At 34.6% G+C, this 27,577-nt stretch overlaps 2 protein-coding genes across 2 annotated transcripts in view; one reads left to right on the forward strand and one right to left on the reverse strand.

The window, feature by feature from the left end:
- Positions 1–27,577, forward strand: part of LOC109729190 (KRAB domain-containing protein 5-like) — a 445,983-nt gene that overhangs the window by 239,447 nt on the left and 178,959 nt on the right. The window lies entirely within an intron of this gene.
- The window catches only part of LOC142865668 (uncharacterized), a 284,849-nt gene that overhangs the window by 125,560 nt on the left and 131,712 nt on the right, over positions 1–27,577 (reverse strand). Inside the window, 2 exon segments of the mRNA XM_075998850.1 lie at positions 6,228–6,601; positions 6,713–7,196. Of these exon segments, the coding sequence (XP_075854965.1) occupies positions 6,228–6,601; positions 6,713–7,196 (858 nt within the window).

Genomic DNA, 27,577 nt, shown 5'->3' on the forward strand with positions numbered 1-27,577 from the left:
GTTAGGTCACAGCACAGTCGTGTTAAGTATAATCATACTGTGTGAAAGAAATTTCAAGAACATTTTTACACCCAGTAAACAGCTCCATTTCTCCATTATTCCAGTCTCTGGCAAAACTATTTTAATTTTTGCTTCTATGAATTTGATTCTCCTGGATACTTTGCGTAACATAGTTTATTTTTTAAACAGACAATAACAAAAGTATCTCCAGCAGAGAGAAAGAAGGAACCCCTGGTTTTAGTAAATACCTAAATACTGACTTTATGGCCTGTGATTTTCCTCACTGTATTTTTATTCATTCATTTATTAATTCAGGAAGCAATGTGTGCTAGAATGTGTTTAGGACTGAAAAACACAGTGTTGAACATATGAGCTCTGTAGACATTTATGCAACTTTAAGAGTCCAACAATCTATTCCATAATTCCTCCCTTATTACTTCCTGCTTTTTTACCTGAAGGCCTCCTCCCTCCCATTTTTACCATTTGTCTGGAGAACACACAACAATTTTTTCCAGACTTTATGGCCCACATTTTTATGTTTATTTGTACTATGCTCTACCTGAAATCTATAGGCACTTTACTAAATGTATTTTTATATGTAAGTTACTTAAAAATCAACAAATATATATGATCAATCTCTGCATTACTAATGCCTGACACAGTATGGAGATGTGTGTGTTGGGTAAATTCTTGCTGGCTGACTGTGTGTGTGACAAGTCAGCACTGTACTTTTATTCTTCTGCTTATATCATTACATAAACCAAGTGGTTTTAAAAAATCAATAAATTAAACAAAATTATCTTTTAATAAACTAATACTTTTGTTTTAAAACATTTTTATTAAAATTTTTGTATAGAATTGTTTCCCTTTCATTCCATTGATACTGCTTAGTTGGCTGTTGATTGTTTAAAGCAGGTATGGTGAAGGCAAATTTTTTTTCTATCAGATATTTGCAAAAGGATAGTAAAAACAGTCTTTTAAATCTATTATTATAATATGCCAACCCTTGGCCAAAAACCTTTAGATAAATTTTAATATCTGTTCCAGTATTTATAAATCAAACAAAAGATTTGTCATTTAGCTGAATTTCTAATTGAGGTTTTTGGTCATTAATAAAGTTTGCCAATATACTTTCATTGCAGTACTTCCAGAACCTCCTTGTCTTAAAATATTAGATTTTTAAATTTGCATATTAATAGCACAAGTTGTGCAATACAGTCTCTAGCCTGAATAACATAATCGGAAGTGAAACTCATCATAACTGAAACTTCATTCGAATAAGCTGAATCAATTATACCTAAATGTATTATTACTCTTTTTAATATAACAGTAATATGACCAAATTATTAACTAATATGAATGTGCTTGTAGGATCAGGCCAAATATATCTATAGGTATATATATCTCAGTAGATGGTGTTAAGAGTCCATTGTCACAAGATGATATTTGTTCTCTGAAATTACCTTTTGGGGCAAGAGTCTCAGCCAAAGTTGCATTTTAAATGTCTGATCAGACCTTTTGGCAATTTCTTAAAAGTTTTTTCCGCACGCAGGTGCTCCCCTTGGGCCATAAGGTGCCATTGGGGTGCGGTGGTGGGAAGCTGGTGCTGGGCTGCCTGGCTGAGCACAGCCACGGCCTGGGTGGCTCAGCAGCCATGGCAGTGGTGGCACCATGCAGTTTAATTTTGCTGGACATAAAGCTGCTGGCATTTAGAATTAACATTATTAAAAGCCAGTATATACAAAGTGATATTGCTTAAATTAGGAGGACTTACTATTTCTTGAACCTGATATTTCTTGCAATTTAGCAATTAAATCTATATAAGTTTCATTAACATTTTGTTTAACATTTGTATAGAAAGATACAGCCTAAGAGAAGCTATCTTTTCCCTACTTTAATACAGCACTGTTGAATTTGAGAAATAGTCTGATCATCATATTTTAATTGTGCATTAATATCAAACCAATATTCCTGGCCCATAATCTGAGTCAGAAATTTTAATTCGTAGGTCTCTAGACCCATTTAACTAGGGTTGCTGATGCATCTTTTCCCTGCACCAAGTGGTGAACTATAAAAATTTAGGCGAAGATATAACTGTTTGCACGATAGATTTCCAATCGCAAAGGATTAACATTTCTAATTGAGCCAATTCTTTAATCGAGTTCTTTGTGTAATGACAGTTCGTGTTGGCTGGGAGCAGAGGCTCATACCTGTAATCCTGGCACTCTGGGAGGCCAAAGCAGGAGGATCACTCAAGGTCAGGAGTTTGAAACCAGCCTGAGCAAGAATGAGGCTGTGTCTCTACTAAAAATAAAAAGAAATTAATCAGCCAAATAAAAGTATATAGAAAAATACACAGGGCATTGTGGCATATGCCTGTAGTCCCATCTACCAGGGAGGCTGAGGCAGAAGGATTGCTTGAGCCCAAGAGTGTGAGGTTGCCGTGAGCTAGGCTGATGCCATGGCACTCTAGCCCAGGCAACAGAGTGAGAGTGCTGCTTTTGTCATTCCATTTGTCAGTTGTAAGCAAGGGAACTCTGATATTTACCAGCAGGTTCATAATGCAGCACAGAACATGAAAGGGGCTTTAACGATTTTATTTGAAGCTAAAGACACCTAGATTTCCTGGTGCTGATGATTATGTTATGGAAGAGACTAAAGATGTATGTGGTGCTCACTGTCTCACCTCTGGCCACTGTGAGCATCAAAAACAGGATTGCATCCAAAATCACTGATGAAATTTTCCATCAAAAAGTGGCCATGATCCCTGAGATTCCTCTAGGGAGAATGACCAAATTATTGGCCAAAGTTAGATGACTAAGAATGTGAAGTGTGTACTGCACACTCCAACTACTAAAATAAAGGAAGATAAAGTTATGTAAAATAAATTCTCTAAGATTGAAATATCAGGTAAAGAAAGATTATTCCAAACATTTTCAATGCAGAGAAATCATTCCATTATATTCTAAAACTGAAAATACACACTCAAAAGTAGATTCTAGATGGATGCATGTTGTACTATAAGTAATTCATAGAAAATTAAATCCAATGCTCTTTACCTAAACTCCCTGTTAAGAGATTGCCAAATTCTCATATTTATTTTTATAGAACTTACCATATGCATCACACACTTATTAATGCTTCACTTATTGTAATTATTTTCATATTTATGACATTATATGTTGGGATCTAATAACAGTTTGCTTTTATAAAAGAAAACAATGCTGAGTTCTTGATTTACTCCTCTGGCCTTCAGAATTGTTTATCTTTTTTTGGCCTTTAAGGCTCTTACTTTAACCTTAGGACACTGAACCTCTCTAATTTTACTTAAGTTATTAGAATGCTGTATGTATAGCCTATAAATGGCCTCAAGCTGTCTAGCTAAAATTTTTGTTCACCAAACTAAAAAAATTCTACACTTCTCATCAGAACTTTTAAAATACTGTGTGAACTGGCCAGGCTTGAGTACGACAGTGAGAATATTATACCCCAAGCACAGATGGAAAGAAGAATGGCTTAGATAGAGTTGTAGAAGGGAATGTAGATAAAAAAATGCCAAAAAACTTGAGATAATTATGAAATGAAAGAAGCAGAATTTCCACTTATAAATTCCAAGAGTTGGTTGTTCTGCCAGTTCCTTCGCTCTACATGCAAAATCAGTGATTTTTTACCCTGGACATTTTCAATCTCTTCTCTGGAGCCGCAAGCTCTCTCCTACAGAAATATTGACTGCTAATTATAAAGCATCTATTAAATATCTAACGATGTCCTGTACTTATTTCTTCTATTTAAATATAAAATCAACTCCATAATTTATATATCCTTCTGAGTGTTTACCTGAACAAAGTAGCCTGATAAAGTCAATAAATCAATTAGTTCGATAACCCAAAGTAAAAGAAACAGTAACCAGAATGTTCTTTCAATATCCTTCCCAAATTAGTATGAAAATATAGAATGTACTAAGTAAAATGTAATTACTACAATGTGGAATTACTCACACCTTTAGGTAATTTTATGAGCACCATGAAGTTTTATAACAATCCTTGTTGTAATTGCAGATCAGGTCACATAAATGGCATTTAATGAACTTTGAAATAATAAAATAACATAGGTGGCCTAGCATGAGTAATAAGCATGTAAGAACAGAGGATCAGCATGGGTAGGTTCCCATTCAGAAGCTTTAGGGTTTTAAACAATTAATTCCACATAAAGGGAACAAAATATTTCCTTTCAGAATCTTTGAAGTTTCTAGTTTGCTAGTAAATTCTCAACACTTTTGAAATTATCCATCTTTTCTAATATTTCTTTTTTTCTGTTGAAATAGGTATACATCCACATTCACACAAACATAATTACTTACTCTGTAAATATACTACAACTATAGTTCCACTTAACCATAATGTATTTGTATATTTGATTCAATATAAATAAAAATATGCTTATTTCTGTTTTATTGGCCAGGCAGGTTGCATGTTGAAGGAAAATTGTAGGATACAATGTAATAACTAGTCATGCTGTGTTAAGAAATGTATGGCTTTTCATTAAGTACAAAATCTTTATTATAAGCATTATGGTAACAATATAATTATAAATATAATGAAAAAGAGCTTTGGGAACATTATTCTTCAAAGCAGAGACACTGATAAAAAGGATCACAAGTGATGTCTTGTTACTGTGTAACCCCACAGTACATTTTTACAACCCATTACCTCCAACTTTGAGTAACATGGGATAGGTTAATTGTGGTGCAAAATAACACTTCATTCAATCTACAACATGTTTGACACATTAAAATTACTTTTAATTTAATGAAACAAATTAAGTTTACATGTAATCTAAAAATATTCCAAATTTCATTCGATTTTATTATCTATCATAATGTACAATATTAAAACAAGTTATTTATAATATTCTATTTTTTTCATTCTGATTATAATGAGAAGAATATTAGTCTGTATACCTACATCATACATCACTTGAAATACTGTTTATTATAAAAAATATCCATAGTACCTCTCCATTTCATAAATCTTACATTTCAGTGATTTTAATTTCCCATGGAAAAGTACATGAATAATGCCTACTGAATACACAAAGACTACTAATAAATGTGATGTAGCTATCATTAACCACACACATTCACATACACCCTAAGAATGAAAACATTCTATTGAAATGTTGTAGAATGAAAACCATCTATTGTATTTAAAGTTGAATAACATTAGTATTTGCTTGTCAAAAAGGAAAAAATATATATACCTTTTATATTTTTACCCTACCCTGACCAGAAAGTATATTTTACATGTAATTATAACTCTCACAAAATCTCTCTCTTTTTAAAGCTGACATACAAGTAAATCAACTAACTATTTTAACTGGGTAGTACTCTATAATCAACAACCTGGTTTAAAGAAATTTGTGAATGTGTTAGTGCATTAGTGTATTGCACAGTGAATCCTCTGATATTTGTTTAGACTTGATTCTTCATGAAATGTGTTCTGAAATTCATTATATCTGTAGAGTAATTTTAACTATCAATTCTTTGTGGTTCTCTAAGGTATATCTTTGGCATAAATATTTTTTCACATTCATTATATTTGTAAGGTGTCTATCTCTTAAAATTTTTGTGATGTTGAGCAATGTTGGGGAAAATATTGGAGCATTTTTTTCAGTGTAAGTTCTCCCATGTCCAATAAGATCTCTGTTGTAACTAAAGGTATTGTCAGCTCTCTACATTATGATTGTTTACTTTAAATATAAGTACTGTTGTGCATTTTAAAGCTAATACATAGGGAAACCACTTCCATACTCATTACATTTATCTCACTTTTATCTAGTATAATTTATTTGGTGTTGAATAAAATGTGAGCAGTTATTAAAGACTTTGCCACAATTCTCACATTCATAGAATTTTTCTCTGTTATGCATTCTTCTATGAAGATTAAGGTGTGAGCACTGGGAAAATGCTTAGCCACATTTCTCACATTTCTATGGTTTCTCTCCTGTATGGATTCATTTATGTAGAGTGAAGTCTCGGAGCTGGATAAAGACTTTGCCACATTCTACAACATTTTAGGGTTTCTCTCCAGTATGAATTCTTTTATGTTGAGTAAGGCCTGAACACTGAGTAAAGGCTTTGCCACATTCTTCACATTTGTAATGTTTCTCTCCAGTATGAATTCTTTTATGTTGAGTAAGGTGTGAGGACCGGTTAAAGGCTTTGTCACATTCTTCACATTTGTAGGGTTTCTCTCCAGTATGAATTTTTTTATGTCGAGTAAGGATTGAGGACTGGTTAAAGGCTTTGCCACATTCTTCACATTTGTAGTGTTTCTCTCCAGTATGAATTCTTTTATGTAGACTAAGGGTTGAGGACCATTTAAAGGCTTTGCCACATTCTTCACATTTGTAGGGTTTCTCGCCAGTATGAATTCTTTTATGTTGACTAAGGATTGAGAACTGGATAAAGGCTTTGTCACATTCTTCACATTTGTAGGGTTTCTCTCCAGTATGGATTCTTTTATGTTGAGTAAGGTGGATGCACTGGGTAAAGGCTTTACCACATTCTTCACATTTGTAGGGTTTCTCTCCAGTGTGAATTCTCCTATGTATAATAAGTTTTGAGCAACAGTTAAAGGGTTTTCCACATTCTTCACATATGTAGGGTTTCTCTCCAGTATGAATTCTTTTATGTAGACTAAGGGTTGAGGACCAGTTAAAGGCTTTGCCACATTCTTCACATTTGTAGGGTTTCTCTCCAGTATGAATTCTTTTATGTTGACTAAGGATTGAGAACTGGATAAAGGCTTTGTCACATTCTTCACATTTGTAGGGTTTCTCTCCAGTATGGATTCTTTTATGTTGAGTAAGGTGGATGCACTGGGTAAAGGCTTTACCACATTCTTCACATTTGTAGGGTTTCTCTCCAGTATGAATTCTCCGATGTATAATAAGTTTTGAGCATAAGTTAAAGGGTTTTCCACATTCTTCGCATTTGTAGGGTTTCTCTCCAGTATGAATTCTTTTATGTAGACTAAGGGTTGAGGACCATTTAAAGGCTTTGCCACATTCTTCACATTTGTAGGGTTTCTCACCAGTATGAATTCTTTTATGTCGACTAAGGATTGAGAACTGGATAAAGGCTTTGTCACATTCTTCACATTTGTAGGGTTTCTCTCCAGTATGGATTCTTTTATGTTGAGTAAGGTGTATGCACTGGGTAAAGGCTTTACCACATTCTTCACATTTGTAGGGTTTCTCTCCAGTGTGAATTCTCCGATGTATAATAAGTTTTGAGCAAAAGTTAAAGGGTTTTCCACATTCTTCACACTTGTAGGATTTCTGTGTGGTATTAATTTTTCTATGTCCAGAAACATTAGAGCTGTGGTTAAATGTTTTGCTACATTCTTTAAGTTTGAAACTTTTCTCTCCAGTATGTCTTGTCTTGTGTCTATTTAGATTTGATGATTTGCTAAAGACTTTTATACATTTGTCACTTTTGAAGATTTTTCTACGGCAAGTTGACAAACATTGGGTAAGACCATCAGAACATACTTTCTGCTTCTTACACTCAGCCACACACTCCTCATCTCTTCTTAAGTATATATTTTCAAGGTCACAGCTTCCATATAGTCTCGTTATTGATTTCTGCAAGGGGTCTTTTGTACCCTGCTCTGGTAATAGGTCTTTGGTGCAATAGTGAGACAGTTCTGAAAGAAATGAAAATAACAAAGTATCTCACTAAGCAGACTCAGGCGAATATACTTCAAAATTTGAATATATAAAACTATACAAAGCCCATTAGCAAGAAAGCACAATAGAATACCATGGTCTTACTTGCATCATAGATGTATCATCTTAAAAATATACTTGCAACCATGATTCTTTTAGAAATCATAACTGCTAATAGTTCATAGCACCTCAATTGAGAAAAACACCAAGAATCACAGGAAGGGGAAGGAAACTTTGTTGCATTTACGAACCAAAGCCCTTCCTCCATGCTGATACTGAGTTATCACTTTAGTAGTAAAATCCCATCTCCTGGATTCCCTTTCAAAAGAGAATGAAACTATGGGCACATGTCCACACATGTGTTTTTTGTGGCCTTTCCAAAGGCTGGTTTCCACCTCCCTTTACAACTACATAACTCTCTGAGAAAAATAAGCACATATTAAGAATAAAATTCTGCATTATCATAATGATGGTGCAAAATATTTAATTATGCTATGAAATTTGAAAGGCAAAATAACAAAAAGATCATTGTCATGTGTTAATTTCTATACAATATAAAAAGACATATTTATTGACATCGATATCATAAAGGTGAGGGCAGATGTAAAGATTAAGAATTTTTATATGCAACTGAAGTAGTTATTCATTTAACATAAGTTGCAAGTTCAAAAGATTTTATATAGTTCTCACAGTGAACATCAGAAAAAAAGGTTTATAGCGAAAAAAGAAAGCTAGGCAAAGAAACAAAATATGTCACTAAAAATCAGTGAGGCACAATGCAGGAGAGAAGGAGACGAAAGAAAGAAAAGACAGTGAAAAAAGTTATATAAAATAATTAACATAAGAGAAATTGTAAGTCCTTCCTTTGAGAAAATTATGTAAATATTTATGTACTACTGTTCCCAGTCAGAAGGCATAGTTAAATAAAGAGTTAAAAAAATCCAACAATATTCTATCTAAAGCGACTTGACTTCATACCTGGTGAGAACAATAGCCTAAAACTGGCAGGATATAGCAAGATATATCAGAAAAACATTTAGCATCTAAGAGCAGTGGAGTTCAAAATTATATTAGGCACATTATTTTGAAGTAAAAAACGTAATAATTTTTAAAATATACTTTAAGTCAAAACTGTCACAAGAGACAAAAAGGGCAATAAATATAAAAAGTAGTCATTCATGGAGGGCCTATGAAAGTAATACATTTATATGATATCTATCTTTATCTCACATCAAGGTGCTCAAATATATTTTTAAAAAGCATTGACAGAAATGAAGCAAGAAATGGACATCAAAATAATACGATACTTTGATATTCTATTCCACTTTCAATAATAATAAAACCAGTCAAATTATTAATAAGAAAACAAAAGATTTGAAAACACTACATAGCAGTTAGACCTAACAGATATAGTAGAAACACTCTACAGAATAATAGTAGAATGCACAATCTCCTTGATAGCTCATAAAATGTTCTTCCTAAAAAACTACCTGTTCAGCCACAAGTCTTAACCAATTTTAGAAAATTGAAATTTTACTAACATTAATTTTTGACTAGAATGGAATGAAAACTGAAAATAAATAATAAAAGAAACATAAAAAAATTCACAAATATAGGAAAATAAACAACACAGTCTTGAATACATTGTTTTTCAAGGGAAGAAGACCTAATGTTGTGAAGATGTCCAGATTGGTCTACACATTAAATGCAATTCTTTCAAATTCTCAATTTCAGTTTTTGAATAATGGAAACAGCACACTCTTCCTTCAGGAATTTCATTAAATGTAAATGGTTTAGTCTTTCCAATGGAAAATAAGATGAATGTGTGAATAAAAAACAAACAGAACCCTAGTATATGCCACCTACGAAATCCTTCCTTTAGCTCTAAAAAGTCAAATGATTGAAAGTAATGTAAAAAATTCTACATAAATAAGAATAGGAGGATATTGTGGCCATAATTAAATAAAATACACTTTAAGTCAAAACCATCAGAAGAGACAAAGACTTTTATAATGGGTCATTTAGGAGAAATCTATGGCACAGAATACACATAGACAGATCATAAACATGTAATGTACATATTTTAGCTTAGATATTTTTAAATATATATTATTTATCAGGGCTTTGCATGATATATGATTATTTCATGATGAATATTTAAGGCTATGCCTAATATATATGATTTCTATGATGAATACAAAAATTTGACAAAAGATAAATAAGAAAACAGATAATGGGAAAGACATTATAGACTAGTTAGATGTAAAAGACATTTACAGAAGTCTTCAGTCAAAAGCAGCAGAGTACACTATGGTTTCAATCATACATGATAAATGCTATTAGGACACTTAAGTCTTATCAAGTTGAAGAAACCTAAAATGATACAACATATATTTTTTGACAAAATTGAAGTGGAACTAGAAATCAAAAGTACAACACAAACTGTCTAATACAAAAATATGTCAAAATTAAATACACTCTTTAATGCATTCATGCTCAATTGTCAGATGATTTAAAACTGTTAAGATATCAATAATATCCACAGTGATATACAAATTTAATTCAATGTCTATAATGGTCCTATCATACGTAGGACCATTTGTAGGACCTTAGGACCATATTTGAAGATATATAAAAATATATTCAAAAGTATATTGGAACAATAAATAGCCAGACTGTTTTAGAAATACAAACAAGGAGACATACCAATTCTTGATTTGAAAAAAAATCTTCAGGAATTAAAAAAACATGTTACTGGCCCAAAGACAAATAATGAGATGAGATAATAAAATGGAGAACTCAGAAATAAACCTTTTTGTCCATGACCAAAGTTAGGTTCCTCAAGATTACAATGACCATGCAATGAAAAACAACAGTCACTTCAACAAATGTTGTAGAAAACTGAATATTTCTGATAGAAAAAAAAAATGATGTTGGTACCTTCACTATATAGAATATAGAATATATCTTTAATAAATTAAATACTAAAACATAAGAAATACATCTATAAAACTCTTAGAGAAAATATAAGAAAAACATCATGATATTGGTCCTGGCACTGTTTTAGTAGATGTAACATCAAATGCATAATCAAGAAAAAGGAAGAGAAAAAAATGGGATTGTATACAAATTCAAATTTTATGCACAAAGGAAAAACTTAGTGGAGTAAAAAGGCCTCCTAAAAAATGGGTTAAAAATAGATGCAAATCACATATTTGATAGAAGTTAACATCATGAATCAGTAAAAAATGATAAAAATTCAAAAACAAAGGTGAATAACGTTACTAACAAATGGACAATAGATTGATCTGGCATTTCTGCAAAGAACATATACTTATGGCCAAATATATTTTGAAAGCATTTTAAAAATTGTTAATCTTTAGAGAAATGCAAAACAAAATCACAATGAGATATCACCCCACACCCATTACATTGAGAACTTTTAAGTAAATAAAAGCATATGCAGATACATACATATGGTGAGAATGTAGACAAATTGAAATGCTACTATGTTATTCTGAATCTTTGATTCTAAAAATTATAAAAATTGAAATTAATAGATCACAAATTTAAAATACATTTGGAGTCCCCAATGGTGCTGGGAAAACTGGATAGCCACTTGTAGAAGGTTAAAACAGGACCCACACCTTTCCCCTCTCACAAAAATCAACTCACGCTGGATAACAGACTTAAATCTCAGGTATGAAACCATTAGAATTCTAGAGGAAAATGTTGGAAACACTGTCCTAGACATTGGCCTAGGCAAAGAGTTTATGAAGAAATCCCCAAAGGCAATCAAAGCAGCAACAAAAATAAATAAATGGGACATGATGAAACTACAAAGCTTCTGCACAGCTAAAGAAACAGTCATGAAAGTAAACAGACAACCTACAGAATGGGAGAAAATTTTTGCATCCTACGTATCCGATAAAGGGCTGATAACTAGAATATACTTAGAACTCATGAAAATCAGTAAGAAAAAATCAAATAACCCTATTAAAAAGTGGGCAAAGGACTTGAACAGAAACTTTTCTAAAGAAGACAGAAGAATGGTTAACAAACATATGAAAAAATGCTCACCATCCCTAATCATCAGGGAAATGCAAATCAAAACTACAATGAGATATCACTTAACTCCAGTGAGAATGGCCTTTATCAAAAAGTCTCCAAATAACAAATGCTGGTGTGGATGTGGAGAGAGAGGAACACTCCTACACTGCTGGTGGGACTGCAAACTAGTTCAACCTCTGTGGAAAGCAATATGGAGATATCTTAAAGTGATACAAATGAATCTACCATTTTATCCAGCAATCCCATTGCTGGGCATCTACCCAAATGATCCAATGACACTCTACAAAAAAGACACCTGCACTCGAATGTTTATAGCAGCACAATTCATAATCGTAAGGCTGTGGAAACAGCCCAAGTGCCCATCAATTCAAGAATGGATTAATAAAATGTGGTATATGTATACCATGGAGTACTATTCAGCTCTAAGAAACAATGGTGATATAGCACTTCTTATATTTTCCTGGTTAGAGCTGGAACCCACATTACTAAGTGAAGTATCCCAAGAATGGAACAACAAGCACCAGATATATTCTCCAGCAAACTGGTATTAACTGAGTAGCACCTATGTGGACACATAGGTACTACAGTAATAGGGTATTGGGGGGGGGAAGGAGGACGGGTATATACATACATAACGAGTGATATGTGCACCATCTGAGGGATGGTCATGCTGGAGACTCAGACTTGTGGGGGAAGGAGGGAAGGGCATTTATTGAAACCTCAAAATCTGTACCCCCATAATATGCCAAAATAAAAAAAAATTAAAAAAAGAAAAAGAAAAAAAAGAAAAATGGAAAAAAATTTAAAAAAAAAGAAAAAAAAAAGAAAAGAAAAATGGGATTCTATCATTCTTCAAATTTTCTGCAAAAAGGAAAATCTTAGTGGAGTAAGAATGCCTCCTACAAAATGGGTTAAAATAGATGCAAAGCACATATTTGATAGAAGTTAACATCATGAATAAATGAACAATGATTAAAATTCTAAAACAAAGGTGAATAACTTGACTAACCAATGGGCAATAGATTGATCTGGCATTTCTGCAAAGAAGATATATTAATGGCCAAACATAATTTGAAAGCAATCTAAAACTTGTTAATCTTTAGTGAAATGCAAAACAAAATCACAATGAGATATCACCTCACATCCATTACATTGAGAAGTTTTAAATAAATAAAAGCATAAGCAGATACATACATATGGTGAGAATGTAGAGAAACTGAAATGCTGCTGTGTCATTCTGAACCTTTGATTCTAAAAATTATAAAAATTGAAATACAACAGATCACAAATTTAAAATATATAAGGAGAGGAAATCAGCTATATGGTGGGAGGGGAAGGATCCACTTGTTTTATTTTACTCTTTCCCAAAGAATAACAAAAATTTGGCAGCCATCCCTGGAAAATTACAATTATCTGAATTTGGGGACTTAAATGGAAGGTCATTAAACTCTAGTGGAACTATAGATCTGGGAGGGTCATTTAGAATATTCAGGCTCTCATCCAGCTGACAAACTTAAGGACCCATTGTCCTGAATACAGACTGCAACATGGGCCAACCATCTTGGATACACAGAGTCTCTGATGGTTCCCTGTGACAAATTTGGAGTGGTGCTGTTCATCCAGAGACTTTGGGAGAGACACACCTATCTGCAGCCATGGAGGCAGACCTGAATAACTTGGTCTTGCTATCATCTGTAAAGCAGAACTGTGACTCTGATACAGCTGTCTGAAAAATGGGATTGTATCCATGTCTAGTTCTTTCAGTGCATAGATCCACACAGTGACCTGCAGGGACTCTTCCAAGGTACTTGTTGGGAGCCATGCCCACCCACACATATGGTATTAGCTCCAAAATATGCAGACTGAAATCCACAACCATGCCCTAGTATGTGTCACAGATCAAAATAATGAAGGCAACCAGTTTTCCCAGACACAAGAGAGGATTGAAAACCACCCAAACTCTTTGGGACTGCCCCACTAGATGCAGACTCCACTGCAGAACAAGGGGCAATCTTTTGACCTAGATACAGAAACTCTTCATTGAAAACCCAGTGGGCATACCTTTCACCCAAGTACTCAAAGAAAAAAATCTTTACCTTTCAAAACCGGTTTATAAAAACTGGAAATGTTATTTAATCCTTCATATGCACAGATAACACCATAAGCATAATATGCAACCACTGTTAATGCTACTATTTTACCATATTACTAGAAGACCTAAGCATAAAAGTTTGGCAAGAACATGACAAGATCCACTAAAATTAGAAAGGAAAAACTAAAAATAATACTGTTTACAGATGACATTATTTTATAGATCAAAAACCATAAAGAATATAGGAAGAAAGCATTAAAAGTTAAGTATATCCCTCAGTTAAGTCACAGGACATAAAATTTACATACAGATATCAGTTGCTTTTCTATGCACTAATAAAGTAGACAATAAAAAAGGAAACCACTCTCATGTACAGTACCATCAAAATAATAGATTTCTAAGAAAAAAAATTTAACCAAAGTGGTAAAAATACCCTTTACACTGAGTACTATAAGATATTAATAAAAGAAATTGAAGATGACATGAGTAAATAGAAAGATATTATCCAAACAATGTATACATTCAATGCACTCCCTATCAAAATTCCAGGGGCATTACTTGACAGTATTAACCAACAAATCCTAATATTTGTATGATATCACAAATACCATTGGGAGCCCTATGCAATAATGAGAAAGAAGAAAAAAGGTTCCAGCATCACACTTTCTGATTTCAAACTAAATGTTAATGTGGGAGTAATGAAAAGAGCAAAATATGTGCATAAAAACCAACACAAATAACAATGGAGGAGAATGGAGAGCTCAGAAATAAACTGAAACATATAAGGTCAAGTAACATTTATCTAGGCACTAGCAATGCACAATGCAGAAAGTATGGCTCTTCAATGCTTGGTGCTGGAAAACTGGATACCCAAAAACAAATGAATAAAAGCAGACTGTTGTTTCTTATATGATACCCAAAAACTAACTCCAGATGTAATAAAGATTTAAATGGAAGATATAAAACTGTAATACTTCTTAAAAAATAGTATAAAGAAAAGAAGAAATAGGGGAAAACCTTGACATAAGACTTGCAATTTTCTTTCTTTTTTTTTTTTTTTTTGGATATGAAACAATGTGCACTGGAACAAAATTGGAACAATTTGGGCTGCATCAAACTTAAAATCCTCTGTACAGCAAGGAAAAAAAGAAAACATATAGGATGGGAGAAAATATTTTCAAAGTTTATATTCTATAATATGTTAATACCCAAAATATATAGGAAACTCATATTTTTCAAATGTAAAACAATGTCATAACCCACTTAAATATAAGCAAAAGTTTATGTAGATTATTTTCAAAGAAAGCATACCAGTTTACAACAGGAAACACCAAGAGTAACTCAGCATCACCAAAACATCATGTAAACACAAACGAAAACTATGATAAGGTATAACCTCACAAGTGTTAAAATGGCTAATGTCCAAAACAAGAGACATTTGTTACATAACAAATGAGGACAAGAGTGTGCAGGAAAGCAATCCTTGTAGACTGTTCTTGATTGTAAATGGATAGTGTCATCACAGAGATTTGTCAAAAAATGTAAATAATACAACTGCCTTATTATTCACCAATTCTACCTATGAATATAACTATGTAAAATCAGTATCTCAAGAAGATTCTGCACCCCCATATATATCGCAGCATTATGTACATTTGCCAAAAAAATAAAAACAAACTAAATGCCTGCTTTGATGATAGATTAAAAAATACCTGTACAAACACATACCATATAGTATTACTAAGACATGAAAATGATAAATATCCTGCCATCTCAACAACATGGATGGACGTAGTAGGCATTATGCTAAGTAAAATCAGCCATTCCCAGAAAGATAAATACTGCTATGGATAATTATTTTTAAAAAGTTTAGTTTATAAAAATAAAGAGTACAATAGTGGTTTCCAGGGTAAAGAGTCAGAAAAAATGAGGAGATGTTTAAGGGTAAAATCTTTTAGTTATAAGATGAATAGATCTTGGAGATCTATTGTATGGCAACATGATTAGGGTTATTAATAATGTATATGCTTAAAATTTGTTGAGACCATAGACCTCACTATTAATAAATGTTCTCACTATAATTAAATGGTAAATATGTGAGAGGGAACAGTTTATTACCTTATTATATTGTTTTACTACTTATACACACATCAGATCACTACAGTGTGTACAATAAATATATACAATATACAATTATTATTTGTGGAAACTTCCACCCATTAAACACCCTCTACACAGAAATGTATGAACACATATACACATATGAGTGGCACAATTCTGATGCTCCTAAACAGGGATATTATGGAATATGTTATCAAAATATTGTGAATCAATTGGGAGTATAAATATATTCATGTATGTGAAGGACTGAATGACACAGTATATTTAGGAATTCTTTAAGGTGAGCGTGCAAAATAAACTATATTATAGTTTGGGTATGTGGCTATAATAAAGTTGAAAATTTACTCTTATTTACACTAGAAAAAGATTATTTAGAAGTGAAATAACATTAGATTTTCTTACATTTAGGCAGATGCTATGCATTTGTACAAAGTTAGTGAGCCTGACTTTCTGTAGAATTGCCTCTGAAAACTTAGAACTGGAAATCATGATGCAGAAAATATCACTATCTGTCCCTAGTGTTTCTGGTATTACAGAAACAAATCCAAATATCTCCACTGTTCCCCTTTACACATTTCAGAAATGACACATCAAAAGGAACTTAAAACATGGAGCTGGGCATGGAGGATCACATCTATAATCCCAGCAATTTTGGAGGCCAAGCAAGAAGGATCACTTGAGGCCAGGAACTTATACCAGCCCTAGTAACATAAAGAGATTCCATTTTTACCAGATAATAATAATAAAGAAACGTAATTGCTCACTATGGTAGCTCTTGCCCATAGATCTAGCTACTTGGAAGACAGAGGTTTTAGGATCCCTGGAGCCCAGATGTTTGAGTTTGCAGTGAGCTATGATCATCAATTTTACTCAAGAAATGGCAGGAGAGCAAAACCCTGTCAAAATATGGTTTAATGTAGTGGTCCTCAAAATATGCACAGACAGTCCCATAACTCCTAAACAATAGAAATGCTGATAGATAATGTAGTCCCTTATAAGCCATCAAAAGAAGTATGGCTCTCACTGACTTCTAAGGATGATCACTTCATGGGTAGAATTCCTAGAGAGTTAAAGAGCCTGGGACAAAAGATGTCCTTCTGGAAGATAAAGAGCAATGTACACAGGCTTCTAAAAATCATTTCCAACTGAACAGAATATTCAAGCCACTTTTTAATATTTGCCTTCCTCTTTGAGATTACCTCTCTAAAATTTGTTATGTGCTTCACTGAATCTCACCCTACCTGGATATTTAACTGTTGTTTCCTCTTTCTTCATAATCCAGGGCTCTATCCTTTGCTCCAGACATGCAATCAGCTCTGGCTTTGAGACAGCAAGACCTATTTTATTAGAAAAATTTCACATGACTCTTACTGAAGACTTTCCAATTACTAATGCAGTGCTATCCTTAGTAGACACAACATTACAGAAGATTCTATAAAATTCCTTTGCAACTAATTGTTTTCTCACAGACCCTGTAGAATGATAAAAAATTATTTCTACTTTATGACTAGAGCACCAATTCCCACTAGCACTAAATCAATAAAAGGTGGAAATTCTATTCTAAGGTGCAGGCATCAATTATATACCCTGATTTCTAGAGTAACCACCAATCTAGTGTGAAATATACATATCAGCCCAAGAAAGGAAAATGTTCAACATAACATGAGACATCTAATGATTTTATTTTACACAACAACATTCTTCAAATTTTCTGTAAAAGCATGGATATAAAATTCATTCATGTCAAGTAGATACTTTTAAGGAACTATCTACAAAAATATACTAATGGCCTTAATGTGGAATAGGAATTCTGTACATAAGTGATCCTCACCAAGGGAGACCAGGTTTCCATAGTTCTCCAACATCACATCCCTATACAAATTCCGCTGAGCATCGTCAAGGCATGCCCACTCCTCTGGAGAGAATTCTACAGCCACATCCCTGAATGTCACCATCTCCTGTAAAAAGACACATATTTCCCAAGTGGCCATAGAGTTATTCATTTGAGTACAAGGAAAATGAGTTATAAGAACTGTTTCTGACACATGAGTGACTGGAATTATCCAATAAGATATTTTCTAGCACATTGATATTCCTGAACATATTATCTTATCCACTGGAATGAGGATCACAAAAGGTCTATGAAATTGTGTGCATACGATTCTGCTATGGATAATAAAGTATTTAATACAAAATTAAGTGCCTTACTACAGTAATATAAATTTATGGGTGTTATATTTATATTACATCAATAAATTGTGCATATTTCTCACGTACAGGATCGTAGAGAGTTAGGAGGTATCACCTAATTTTTACAAGTACAATAAAGAACTGGAGATTTTGTTAAAATACAGCTTCTGATTCAGACGATCGGGGTGAGGTCTGAATCTCTGCATGGCACATAATATAACTACTAATAACAATACTTCTTGCCTAAGGAGAGTATTTTCTCAACATATGTAAATGATAGACTTTAAAAATTTCTCAGTTCATCTCAACAGAGCAGAGATGATAGTCCTCATTTTTCAAAGCAAGCTATAAGAAGAAAGGGAAGTTTCCTGATTAAATGTGATGGTTCATGCACATCACTCAGTAAATCTCCATGAGATACTCAATGATAAAGAAAAATAAACAATTAACTTTATATTGGATGAATCTGTCAGAGAGTATCTTAAGCAAGTGAATGAAATTCACATAACCATATTGGGACAAATTGAAGTTAGGCACCATTGCAAAGAGGAGGATACCAAATCACTACTGGGATGGTAGTGGCCAACAATATGTAACCATGAAGAATCATCAGTTTTATGAAAATTTCAGATACAGATACTTCCCATGTTTTGTTATCTTAATAATGTATGTAAATACTTTAGCGTCATACAGAGCAAGCCTTCTATTCTCTCTTTTTCTCATAATTTTCTGATTATCCTAAGCAATTAATGCTATACTGTTTCTGAGTTTTCCTAGTAATATTTTACATAGAGCAGATGAAGCATCCACATCAAACTTTGAGAGTACATGTTTCCCTTCTTCACTCAAATCTTAAGACTATCTCCCATCCCCAATGGGAATCTCAGACATTCACACTATACTATCCTGACCTTTCACAATGGGAACATTTTCAATAGTACATGTCATATATTTATTAGGAAACTTGATTATTGTATTAAGAAGTTTGTGGGAGAGAATGTAAAACAGGCTCTGTTATATAGTGAGGAAGGATTTTCCAGAGCTCCTTGACTATCTTAAGAAGAAATAAAAAAAATGTAGTTACAAAACTTATTAGGCATACATATCAGAAGTAAAGAAGTAAAACTTGACAAGTTCAAAAATTGATGTTCTACATGACTTTCTAGGATAAATAGTGGATACAATCCAAATCTGGGGCACACTTACTTGAAAACCAGCCATTTCTTCTTCCTCTTCTGCTCTGAAATTTCTTTTCAGGTGATATTGTGCAGAACAATTACAATTAAATCTTGAGACTGCACTTAAAGGAGTGAGCACAATTTTTTCCCTTGTTTCCACAACATTCACAAGCAGGAGGAAAATAAAAGGCAAAAGGGCTACACTCACTTATTCGTGGTCACAGTAATGAGTCAGCTATGATCAGCTCATTCATGGAGACCAAAATGGGAGGTTCTCCTGTTTTTTCTTCCGGTTACCTCCCCCTTCTACAGGTGCCAGGAGTTTCTGCTACAGGAATGGGAATCTGAACCACACTGATCTGCCTCTACCAAACCCAAGAGAGCAGAACCTGTGACTTTCTTTGGGAACAAAGGCGAAACTCAATTCACATGAATATATGCAGAAGTCCTTTTGCTTGACCCTGGTATCAAATTAGAATTATGTTGGGCACAATTAAAACCACATGGATCTTCCCATCCAGCCCAATAGGCAGGTGATGGTGTTTCTTCAATCTATCCAGGTTATCCTAACTGAAAGCCTGGGCTGAGAGGTAATTACCTTAAATTTTCTTGGAAACATCAATGTGAATATCAATCATGTGGTACTGTGGGCCTCACTCTAAGAAATGTGTTCTGCTGGTGTGGAAGGGGTACATTAATTGGGTTCTTTGTTAGGTCACCTTTTAGTGCTGATGTGGTTCAACCTAGATCCATTATTAGTAGCACTCAAGTAGAGACAGCAAGTACAGCATATATACTGCCTTTTGCCCAACACTCATCACAACGTATACTTAATTTCCAAATTGAAGACCAGCATAATGCAATGTCTACTGAGGATGTGCTATGTGCTCAGAAGTATGGTTTGTTGCACTGTGAAGAAGCCTTTACGTCATTTGATTTAATCCTTATTATACCAGAAAAGTTGAGTAGTATGTGTCCAATAATTTACAGAAAAATTTAGATGTGGCGCCAGCCTTTCTATTCTTCTCACACAACTATAATATGACACTACACAAGATCTAGAAAATTCTTTACACTCACCCCAAATAGGTCCTTTCAAAATCAAATTACAAGCCCATGTTGATCTCTTACACTGCAGCTTATGTCTCCCCTGAGATTTTCGTACATCCTTAGTCCAAAGTATGTCCCTGTCTTACGAATTCCAGGTTGAGGCCATGTCTAGTTTGGATCGAACTTCTGTATTCTTTACTTTGACAGAGAGGGAAGGAACACAGGAAGAGAAATTCCTCTTTGGAAGCTGCTCTAATGCATCCTGAGGCACCTCAGACTTTGGATTCAGAATTCAGAGCTGCAGGTCTCTAGGTCTCTAGAGAGGCATGAATTCAGTAGGACTCACTGCACATTTCCTGGCATTTGGGCAAGAAGAGAAGGCAGAAAGGGAGTTTATATGTCCAACTCAAAGCGCATTATCTTGTTCCTGTTTGTGTCTGAGCCCCATGGTCGCTTAATCCATTTCAGTGCTAAAGATGCGAGATGTATTTAGAGAAAGGATAGAACTACTGATTCCTATCCTATGAGAGTGTATTCACAGGAATCTGGTCTAAGTATGCTCCGAATGGACAGTAGACACCAAAGAGGCCTAGAGAACTTACTGTGTTCAGATGTGGGGACAGTGAAGCTCTGTGCTGCAGAGTTGCAGGTCACAGACTGGAAACTTCAGAAGGAATTTAATGTTCAAAGTCCTTGTAATTTAGAATTGATGGGCACATTTTATGTTTATGTTGCATTTTTAATTCTGGAAAGTTTTGATGAAATATTAAAAGTAAAGTGTATCCAACTCAGAAAACCTCTCCACAAAGTTAAAAGAGAATTAAAAGAAAACCCTTTTACTACTCAGTTAAAGCAGAATGTGATGTGCACAGTGCCAATCCACTGAGAGATTTCAAAGGCACACATAACGTTATTATTGTACATAACTAAGCAAATCCTAACTTTTACATACATGTTATCTAGGTAAATAATAATTCGCTTTGAAGAAAGAAGAAAGAAGACTAGACGGCTCTATTTGTCATAAAGAGTGCACTGTAAACTTACTTGGTAATTAGTGAGACTTTCATTTTTTTTTGGTAATTGGCTAAATTCAAATAAAAAAAGTGTCTCAACTCAATACAGGAGGAGATAATTTTGCAACTTAAAGCTAGGTGCTCACTGAAGTTAGGATCCCATCTTCTTATGGAAATTTGGGGATAGCGAGCTATCTTCCTTGATATCTCATTTCAAAGACATGTTTCTCAGTTTCAGAAAAAGAATTTCTTTAAAAAATCCTTTTAAAAAGTCTTTCAAAGGATTTACACATCTTAGGCATATAGTTAGGATCTCTGGCTCTTCTCGGACAAAGGTGCCGTGTTTTGGTGCTGTTTCCAGCAATTGCTCCACCTGGGGAGATGGCTAAGGCTGGCATTCTATTTTGGTGCTGCTCAGCCTTTCATTCTACTCTGAGCCACTTCTACACCTGAGGAAGGAGGGAATGCTTTATCAATCTACTATTTCCCCAGTAAGGCATAATAAGATTTACAAAGTGACCTAGGGTATCCTAAGGCTAATTAATATGCCATTAGCTTTAATCTGCATTGCAGTTCACCCTTCCCCATGTGCTTTCTTTGAGGTAGCTCCTATAGTGTGATGAAATTTTCAGGACACCTGTTGATTATTTGATAAGAACCTATACCTCCAAAGATATAAACTCTGATGAAACATAATTAATGAGCATGTTACAATTTTAAATTAAAAATATATAAACCACCCATGACCCCACCAATTCATGAGTGGATTATTAATATTTGACATATGTTTACAATGAAATATTGCTCAATATTTAGAAATGACAGTGAGCTAACACTGTTTATATTTTCCTGGATTGAGTGAGCCCATTATCTGAAGTGAAGTGACACAAGATTAGAAAAATGGGCTCCACATGTACTCACCATCAAATTGGTACTCATTAACACTATGGTACTAAAATGGTGGTGGTGTTCAACAGGGAGTCAGGGGTTTGGGGGTACACCCACATCTGAGGGATGCCTTGATCATCATGGAGGGGAAGGTCATGCATCTAACCCTTGCTAGGAAGAGGCAAAGATATAAAATGTGACTAAATTGTTTGTACTATCATATTTTCTTGAAATAAAAATATAAAAATAAAACCCATACATCTTACCTAAACTTCATAAAAATACAAAATATTGAGTCATAAAGAAAATATGAAGGTCAATCAAGTTATGATTTCAAAGTAATTTAAGCAAAAAATTCAAGTTTATTTAAAAATTATAAATGTATCCATAAATTTTGATTTAGTAATCTCATGCCAGGAAGGCAGGGTTAGGGTGACTTTAGGGAAAATTTAAACTTTAGGAAAAATTATACATTAAAAAATATAAATTATTATATTGTCTATCAAGGTAACATTAGAAGATTACTACATTTTAATAGAGATAATTATGTAAGAATACCATGATTCTTCTATTTAGAGGTCTAAGAATTTTAAAAACAGCACAAACTGATACTTTGTACCCTTTGATTTTCTCTTTCCCCATCCCACTCTCTGTTGTCACCACACTTCAAAATATGAAATTAGCGCTCTTTAGGTTCCACAGATATGTGAGATCATACAGTATTTGCCTTCTGTGCCTGGCGTATTTTACTTAGCATCATATCCTCCAGTATAAAACATGTTGTCACAAATAACAGAATTCCATTCTGTTTAAAGGGTCATTGTGTAAATGCACCTCGTTTTCTTTATCCACTCATGTGCTGGTGGACACTTAAGCTGCTTCTATACCTGTGCTGGAATGAATATTATTGTAATGAATATGGAAGGATAGATATATCTTTCACACACTGGTTTTTCTTCAATTGAATATGCATCTAGAAATGGGAGTGATGGATCATATAACAATCCAATTTTCATTGTTGATTGTTGAGGAATCTCTATACTATTTCCTACAGTGGCTGTATTGAGAAAATAGATTTTTAAGACTCAGAACGGAGGAGGGTGATTGGTATTAAGGGATCAAATCTTATCTACTGGGCAAAACCTATATTCGTTGAATGAATGATATACTAAATATCCTGAATTTAACACTATATAATTCATACATTCATCAAAGAAAAAGACACGACTGATACCCACCAAATTTATTGAAATACAAATAAATTTGGCTGACCTAATTTATATTCACCTCAACAATATTCAAGTGTTTCCTTTTCTCCACATCCTCACCAGCACTTAGCATTCATCATATTGAGAACAAGCATTCTCACAGGTGTGAGGTAATTGCTCATGGTGGCTTTAACTTTCATTTCCATGATAATTAGATAGGTTGAGGATTATGACATATATCTCTTGAACAATCATTTCTGTCTTTGGAGAAATGTCAATTAGTTTTATCATATCTTTCCCCAAGTAGGCTTAGATAAAATCTTCACTCTGTGTTTGACATTTACATATACAATTGTTTGTCAATATAAAACAAAAATATAGCAACATCAATAACAGTGACCAAATAAGATGATTGCACAGGAATAAGAAATGGATATTTGATATAGTATGCAAATAAGCATTGGAGTAAAAATACAGAAAGGAATAAAAGGAAGAAAATGACCAATTTACATATCAACATTCAAGACAGGATCATGTCTTTTTGTCTATTATCTGTTCCTCAACATATCTGGCTTCATACTTAAATGCATATGAATATGTCTCTCTCCATATGGTAAATCCCACCATTTCAACATATATGTTTATTTTTTTGTTTTAGATTTGGATTTTCGGTGGAAAGTTAAATATGTCATGTTCCCTATTTTCTGAGAACTCTCCTGGGCTCCAAAGACATCCCCATTTGTCAGATTGTAGATGAGAGAGTTGAGCATCTGCATTGGGATGCTGTAGATGACAGAGACCACTTCTTCTGCTCAGGGGAATGAGATTTTTGTAGAAGGTACTTGGTAATGGCAGCAGAAGAATAGAGACTCCAGGAGCATTTGAGAGAAATGGCTAGGGTTTCCATGTGCCCCAGGGTTGAGACTGTCACCCGTCGAGTGGACAGTATAAATACATAAGAGGCCATAATAGCTAAGATAGGAGGGAAGAGAAACATAACACCATAGATAAAAAAGACCCTTATATAGAGTGAAGTGTCATCAGAGACTAGTTTAAATATAGCTGGGATACCAGAAAGAAAATAACGACCTTCCCTGGAGGTGAAGTAATGGAAAGTCAGAGGGCAGAGCACATGGATCAAGGCATTGAGCACTGTCCTCAGCCAAGATGCAAGCACCAGGAGAACACAGAGAACATGGGGAATGTGGATGGGCTAGCGCAATGGGGGAGAGATGGCCACATATCAGTCCTAAGCCAGGATGGACAGCGTGTGACACTCTGTTGCCAACAGGGTGATGAGAAGGAATAGATGTATGCCACATTCGGTGAGAGAGACGTGATGTTCCCTAGAGAGAAAGTTGAGGGCGATTTGAAGAACAAACATGGACATATAGTACTGGAACATGACAGATGGCTTGCTGAGCAGAAAATATATAGGGCAGTGGAGAGCTGGGTATGGCTGAATGTGGAAGATGACTGTGGTGTTTCCAGAAAGGACTAGGAGTTCCAGCATGGTGAGGACAAAAAGAAGCCAGGGATCCTGTGGTCTGTGAAACAGGCCTAAAGGATGACATGACCCTTGATGTCCGGTTGTTCTGCCGTGCTTCTTCCTTATTTGTTAACTTTGAAGACAGTTTGAAAGAGTATTTTGTTCACAATCTGTACATAATTACACCAAATTAAGTCACAAGGCACATTCCAGCACTTCAAATTCATTTTTTCCCTCCCCTTCTTCTAGTTTCAAGAAATAATTACATTTGCATTTCACCAGAATTTACTAAGGAATCATAAAAGAGTTCTAGAATATGACACTTGCCACATTGAAAGAGAGAGAATAATCACTGCTGCATTTGGACATGTACTTTTGAAATATTTTTCCTTAATTAAAGTTCTAGAAATTGAAATCCTCTCACAATTACAGTAATCATTCTAAAGAACTAAATACAAATAAAAAATTCAGTGTTTTAGTTACCCTAAACACTTTTCAAGAGCTAAATAGCACCATGTGGTTAAAGGCTACAGCTTATACTTCAGCACGGATATTGAACACTTTTAGTATTGAAGAATGTTCTGTTGGATGCCAAGCAGAAACCAGCCATGGGAAGAGACAGTACTGGCCTGTACATAAGACAAACCCACAAGGCAGCCTAACATGTGTAACCAAAGGATGATCTACACTTAGGAGTGTACATGGTAACAAAAGAGCAAAATCTACATTTATCCATTCAGGTCATAATTCCTACTGCACTGGAGAAGTGGATGGAAACCAAACAGAGAAGGCTCCCAGGCTCCCTGAGCTTTCATTCTGTTTGTGGTGATTCACACAAATATATAATGTCAGGAAAATGTAGCTGTAATGGAGAGGAGTAAAGCAGGATTAGTGGACAGAGAGTTGATGGTGGGGTGGGGTGTGGGTGATGTTCCCCTAGGGAGATCCATTTCAGCAGGGGCTTGGATGAAGGTAGTGAGGTCACTGTGGGAGGATATGTGGGAAGAACCTGAGTGTGAGCTTGGTGAGTTTTGGCTCAAGTGGTGTGAGCTGGGTGGAGAGTAGAAGGAAATGAGCAGAGGTCAGTAGAGAACAGGTGTCCCTATACTTTTTATCTCAAACTCCTACAAGTAAAAAATTTTGGGGCATGCACCCCTAACTCATTCATATAGAGAGCCTTTATTTACTATTATCAGTATATTAGCAAAGCATCATCACTGCATTTAAGGATAAAAGTAAACATCAATGCAAGTTCTAATATTCTCCTACTTTACTCCAATGTATCATTTGCCAAAGGTACATTAAGTGAGCGATTGTGCTTCCATATAAAGTCTTAAAGTTTCCAGAGGCATTAATTAAATTGGTTGAATGCACCAAATTTTTGCTATTCAGCATATAAAAAAGTTTCTTCACTGCAGAAAGCCCCTAAAGCAGTGCTAAAAAGTCCATAAATGATCCATTTCTAAATAAGCTGTATAGCATCGTGATAAGTACCACTTTTTGGCAAATCTAGCTCCTCTACTTGCTGTATAACTTTGAACAAGTTCTTTATGCTTACTGACTCTCACTTTCCTCATTTGTAAAATGGGAATTGGACTTAATTTTTTCCTGAATTTAGTGACTGGGGGTTCCTACAGAAAACCAGGTAAGTTATAAGTAAAGGATACAAAATACATTTTATCTATGTAGTCAGTCTTCTATGGGCTGTAGTTAATTAGGCACAGAGGTTGGAGAAGGAGTTCAGGAAAAAAAATCAATGTTTGTATAGGTAAAGTAGTAGAAAATGGCATGGTGAATTTAGGAAATCCATTTATATGTAAATGGTGAGAGAGCATGGGACATGTGTAGGATCCTTCAGCAGTGGCAGGTGCATCATAGATACTTAAACGTTTATGAAAATAACAAAGGTGGAGTGATGGAGGGGAGTATGGGAGGAAACTATGCAGGAATCAGAGCCCGATACAAATGAGCTTTATACACTGATTCTGATAGCCCAGAAACTCTGGGGGCCTCTGAAGGAGTTTATGGAGGAATTCAGGTGATAAAATTGTCATTTTGGAAATCCTCTAGCTAGTAGAGTTTTAGGGGGTGAGTTGGAGTGGCCAATTGCAGGGCAAAAAACAGTTGCGAACCCATCAAACCAATCAACATGACAGTGACTAGGGCCATGCTGAGGCTTTGGTATTAAGGAAGGAGAGAGGCAGATTGAGGTAATATTAGAGGTGAGATGATGTGCACAATGATGTCTTTTTCTGAGGTAGGAACAGATGGCCCAGGTAAGAGAAATGTTAGGGAATCCATGGCACTTATGGCTACTTAAGAATATGGTGTGAAGGATAGGCATTCACAATGACACTTAGCCTTCCAAATTGAGAGGGTCAATGATTGTGGTGTCTTTAGCTGCGACAATATGTTCTGAAGGACCACAGGGGGTTGTGAAAGAAGCTGCAGGGTGAGCCTAGCTTTCTACCTGGTTAGTGTGAGTTTCCTATTTGTTGCCCAGGGAAGGCAGCTGAGAGGTGGTTTGGCATTTGGATCTGAAGCTG

The sequence above is a fragment of the Microcebus murinus genome, chromosome 31 (assembly GCF_040939455.1).
Source record: "Microcebus murinus isolate Inina chromosome 31, M.murinus_Inina_mat1.0, whole genome shotgun sequence".
Lineage (NCBI taxonomy): Eukaryota > Metazoa > Chordata > Mammalia > Primates > Cheirogaleidae > Microcebus > Microcebus murinus.